The sequence below is a fragment of the Apaloderma vittatum genome, unplaced genomic scaffold, assembly GCF_000703405.1.
Source record: "Apaloderma vittatum isolate BGI_N311 unplaced genomic scaffold, ASM70340v1 scaffold2922, whole genome shotgun sequence".
Classification (NCBI taxonomy): Eukaryota; Metazoa; Chordata; class Aves; order Trogoniformes; family Trogonidae; genus Apaloderma; species Apaloderma vittatum.
In genome coordinates, this window is record NW_009701735.1 from 103,723 (window position 1) to 109,062 (window position 5,340).

Genomic DNA, 5,340 nt, shown 5'->3' on the forward strand with positions numbered 1-5,340 from the left:
TATAAAACCATTTTGAATAAAATATCTGTCATCATAAATCTTAACTCCTATCTGAATAAGCATGGCTCCTATTGACTTACACGGCAATGTCTTCTAGAGAAATATCGACGTTTATCTGCCAAAGATGTTTAATAAATTACACCAGATGCATCTGTACAGGACTGGTTTGTGCTGGCTGAATTTCTAATTTCCAAGGCCTGCTTACATGCCACAGGGAAGAAAAAAAGTGAAAAAAATCACTGCAGAGCTCCTGAAGACAAAATTATCACTTATTAAACACACTGCTGTCATTTGTATAGACCCAATGTGATGTCAACTGTCTTAAACGGTTTGGAGAACTGAAAGAATGTAAGCAATGTCTGAGGGATCCTTTTGGAATGAATAGTCTTTCTTGAGTTTTGGGTGATTTTTTTTGTTAATTGCTGACTTGCTGAGGGCGACCCTTCATGCAAGCAGCGCTGAGGGCAGGATATGCCATTAACCTCCTGCTACGGAGCTTTCCCTCACGTCCAAGGTCCTTTTGCAGAAATAAAGGCACCAGCTGTTGTCTCTTACTTTTCTCTATAAAGTGTGGAACAGAGTCAGACTGTGGTGTGTCAAGCAACTAGACATGTTGTACAGGGAAAAAAAAAATTGTTCTTACAGCAACACAATCAAGGTAAAAGGAAAGAAAAAAGATAGCATTGCCTGCACTCAGAATGCACAGCAAATATAAAACATCTGCTTGGATTATTGCTGTCCCTGTCTGGTTTGGTGGTGGGGATGGGAGGAGGGGAAAATGCATCCTGCACATATTTTGCAACTTACTTGCAAGCAGCACGACTTCAAACCAATAAACATATAACATAAGTGACCTCTGTATCAAAACAAACGCTTGGGAGGGACCAAGCGTCCTCGCACTCCAGTTCTGGGACATTGTGAGGACGACAGGGTTAAGGTAAGAGGGCAAAGGTATCCCTGAACCTTCCAAAACGTGCTGCAGACAGGACTGCGTAGCTACAACTGCGAAGCCAAACTGGCCCGGCTGTTGTGAGACTGCTGCTCCTGCATCTGCAAAGTGCAGGGCCACAACTGGGTGGTTCCTGCACATGCTTTGAAAGTCATCTTCTTATTGCAGATTAGTCCAAGCTTTTTGGCAGAGCGCTTAGTGCACAGCTGCTGGTGTTATGCTACACCAGTCTCCCCAGGCTCCTTCCCTAAGGCGGAGGGACCTCTAATGCACCGGTAAATTCCTGGAAGCACTTTTTTAAAAACTCTTTTTTTTTCAAAGCACGGCTGTTTACATATATATATATAGGTAGAGAGACAGATATATACATACACACACATTTTATAGATATATATGTGCGTATATGTATATATATAAAAATAGCATTTTCATAGTTATATACAGGCATTAATAAAGTGCATAATGTTATTGGCTATTTTGAAATCTTATTTCCTGAGGAAGTGCTAACATACGTAGCTCCTCCTACGGCATGATGCTGGCAGCCAATGCTAGAGTATGACACTTACTCCCTGGCTCTTCATTCCCATGAGTACATCTCCCTGTCCAGAGCTGGAGCCTAAAGGGAGTAGTGACAGCCTCAGTCCTCCAGGAAGCAAGTCAAGGCATCGAACGAGACTTCTTCCTTTGCCAAGGTGAACGTTCTAGGAGCGACTTCTCTCCATTTTGGAGCTCTCAGGTTCACGCTACTTGGCAGTGGTCACAGAGCCATCTTCAGGGATCTTCTCCTCCGAACAGCTTCTTCCCGAGAGCTTGTCGTGGTGTTTGAGCTCACTGAAGCGCTCGGCGACGCACTGTGCTGTGAGCCGGGCCTCGGGGTCGTGGTCCCAGCACTCAATAAGAGTTTCACACACCATCTGGATGCCCTGCAGAGAGCACAGAGAGAGCAGCCGTGATGGGGCCAGTCACCACCAAAGCCCATGTGGGAGGTTGCTTTAATGCCCTCTGAAGTTCAGGGGGTTACTCATGTATGTTCTGGATGTCCTTCATGGGCTCTGCTGCTACTGTCATGGGGATATGCTTTTTTACTCTTTTCTTTTTAAAGTAAGAAACTCTACTGCAACATTTTCAGCACTTTAGTTTGTACTGTCATGTTCTGATACTTTATAATAAGAAAAATGATGTTTTGGACTAGTACTATAGAATCGAGTCAGGGAGGTTTAATAAATATGATCACAATTCTTGGGTAACGTGACTTCCTGCTCAGCCCATGCCTTTGCATGTCTGAATTCTGTCTGGGTTTTCTGAACAAAATCGTGATTGCCAGCAGTATCAGGCCCTACTTTAGCCCTTTCTAAATTCCTTGCAGACTACCTAAATCTATGTGCAAATATGGGCCACAGTCCCACAAATGCTTAAACACAAGTCACTCACAGATGTAACTATTTAACCTTCATTTCAGTGCTGATGCACATGTTTACGGGAGCAAAAACCAGTTGCGTCTCTGTAATGCATTTTATAAACATAAGGTATTTGCCAGCAAATTGTGTGCTTTGCTTTATGACACTAAAAGCCCATTAAGAAGGATTTATCTTAAACTTCTCATTTAAAAAAATAACATTTCACAACACTGCATTAATTGCATAATTTACCTAATTGCTGATGTTGACTGATGTCAATGTTAATAACAGAATGATATTGTCTGTATACAAATAACATTAGTTTTCTGCCGGCATTGAAATTACAAGCAGTAAATTAAATTAAATATTAAATATTAACTGGAAATCAATAGTGCAACAAATCTCATTAAGGGGGGAAAAAAAGAGCAATATGTAAATCCATTCCAGAATTTTATCATGATGAATAATGAGTTCATTACACAAACATGACTGCAGAGAAGGAAATGAATATGGAAGAGCCATTACAGTACAAGTAACTTCCATGGAGTTCAAAGCAGATCCTCAGCTGCTGCAAACTGTCACAGGCCCACAGAAGCCGATGCATCGCTGCATTTTAGATAGCGCGATGTGAAACGGTGACGGGATGCAGACGAAGGGAATTAAATCCACCATCATTAAATGTCCTCTGAACCTGTTGCCAGGCATCCGTTTCCTGCCTTAGGTGCTCAGCTGAACCCCGAAGGACCTGGCTGTGCCCAAGGGCAGGTGACACGGTCACAGTTGGTGGGCTGCCCTGTCCTAGGGGCAGACTGACCTCTGCGTTTGACACAGGGAAGAAGTCCCTGAAGTTGAGCGCAGGACACCTAGGTCCAAATCTGTGATCATTTTGCCTGCTACCTAAACCCAGAGCGTGTCTAAATTCACAGTGCATCTTACAGCTCTACTCCAGTACCTTGAGCTGCAGCCCTCCGCACACTCAGGCTCGCTGTCACTACAGCAGCCACAGGGCTGCCCCATGCCCAAGCACGACGGGGATCGCAAGCCCTGCCCTGAGCGTGCCGGCACACCTACGCCTGCTGGCACACCTGGCTGGGCATGAAACAAGCTCCTGGATGCTTGTCTCCAAGGCATAACGGTGGTTCCCATTTCTACTGTCATGTAATGCAGTGCTCCACCACCGTGCCCGCAGGAGTAGCCCTGTCCCAAACATGGACAAATCTCTGGGCCACCTACCACTGCCCCAGGCCTGCTTTAAGTGCCAATGACTTTTGCTTTTAGGGGCCTTCATCACCTTCTATTACATGTACATCGTCTGACTCTTCCCAAATGCAGAACAGAAATATTTGCTGACCGCTTCTGACTTTGTATTAGCATAAGCAGTATCTTTCACAGCCAGCAACAAATTGGTACTAAGTCAGATTTCTTTTTGCTCTCGAGAAAACTCTGATTATCCACAAGTTTGCTGACTGCAGACTTTCCTGGTGTTCTTCTGTTTCCCTAAACAGTTCTCTAGTCTTCCTTAATTTTTTTCAGGAGACCATGTCTTTTGAATATCCCCAGAAATGTTCTCACACTGTTCTTAAAATTAAGCATTTCCTACTATTTTTTTTTTCTCCCAAATGATCTGAATCAGGATTCTTTTCTGCTTTGTTAATTGGGCTCTTCCAAGGTATCACATTCGTATTATCAGTTTGGACTTTGTTTTGCCTTTGTGGAAAAGAAACAATTGCAGTCAATTCATAATCCCTTTTACTAGCTCATCCACAATTTTTATAAAATCTCTGCAACCAGTTCTTTTCTATAAGGATAAGCATTAGTACAATTTCTCCTTCCCAGCTCAACTTGTCATTTAGAGGATAGTTGTATCTACAGCTCCCAAAAATGTCAAAGGCTTTTTAGTACTGGTAATATCATATATCCCAGTGTCCCTCAAAATACAGCTCTCTTCCCCAGTTAAAGGCCCCTCCTCAGTAACCCTACTCATCACAGATGACTACATAAGGAGCAAGGCCCTGGGGCCCAGGAAGGGGCTGCACTCTGCCATTGTCTTCAAGTAGCAGATGTGTTGTTCTTGGTCGGAAAGATGATTGATCTTGGCCTTTCTTAAGTAAGTGTTAGACTACGATTTTAACATCTCATCTAGAAAGAAAAAGGGAGTGTTACATTGCTTCTGGTGGAAATACGAATGATCTTGGTTGTCTGGGCTTTAGAGATGTTCACAATATTTTCCTTTTGTCTGCAAAGACCACTCAACATACTTTATTGACAAGTGGAATGACTAAGTCTTACTTCTTGTCTGATACGATTCTCATTTTATCTCTACCAATAAAACTGCTCAGAGCAAAGGTGAAGAAATGCAATGCCTTTGACTTGTTTCCGTTCAGTTTCATCTACTGAGAAATCTACTATTGCCTAGGAAGCGTAACCATGGTGTCTGTGAATGAGGAAAGCTGACAGAATGCTTCACAACATGCAAAGGAAAGAAGACTGCTAATGTGCAACCTGAATAAAACCAAGCTGGCTTGCTGAAGACTCATTTCCTATTTTCTTAAACCTGTCAACAGCTGGGACACAACTATGACTACTCGCCATGATAAAGTACTGAGATTTGTTTTCTCTGCTGAAGGGGCCCATGTGTTAAGTTGTTCTCTTTGACCTTTGAGAGTCAGCACACAGTGTGCTTTAAGGCCCTAACTATTCTGTGGCTGGCTGGATGATTGTCAGGTCTCTGGTTTCCAATCTTTTTATTTTGATCACTTTTAGATTATGCTGGTGGGCAGCAAAAATCCCAGGGCTTTGGGGCAAGTACAGCGCAGAGCACTGTAGTGTCTGAACCACAGGCAGCACCGGTGCCACCATGAGACAGAGCTCTAATCCGTGCAAAACAGAGGTCCATCCTGTTGGGCAGGGCACTGAGTTAAGGCTCAGGCTTTGGGCAGCAGCTAAATGTGTGGTGCGGCTCCTGGCTGCTCACACGCGACGCTCCTTACCGAT

General features: G+C 43.6%; 1 protein-coding gene across 1 annotated transcript in view; it reads right to left on the reverse strand.

Annotated features, from left to right (window-relative positions):
• Positions 1-1,348: 1,348 nt before the first annotated feature.
• TGFBR2 (transforming growth factor, beta receptor II (70/80kDa)) overlaps positions 1,349-5,340 on the reverse strand; it is a 32,511-nt gene continuing 28,519 nt past the window's right edge. Inside the window, exon 6 of the mRNA XM_009879243.1 lies at positions 1,349-1,892. Coding sequence (XP_009877545.1) covers positions 1,693-1,892 — 200 coding nt within the window. The 3' untranslated portion in view covers positions 1,349-1,692. The remainder of the gene's footprint in view (positions 1,893-5,340) is intronic.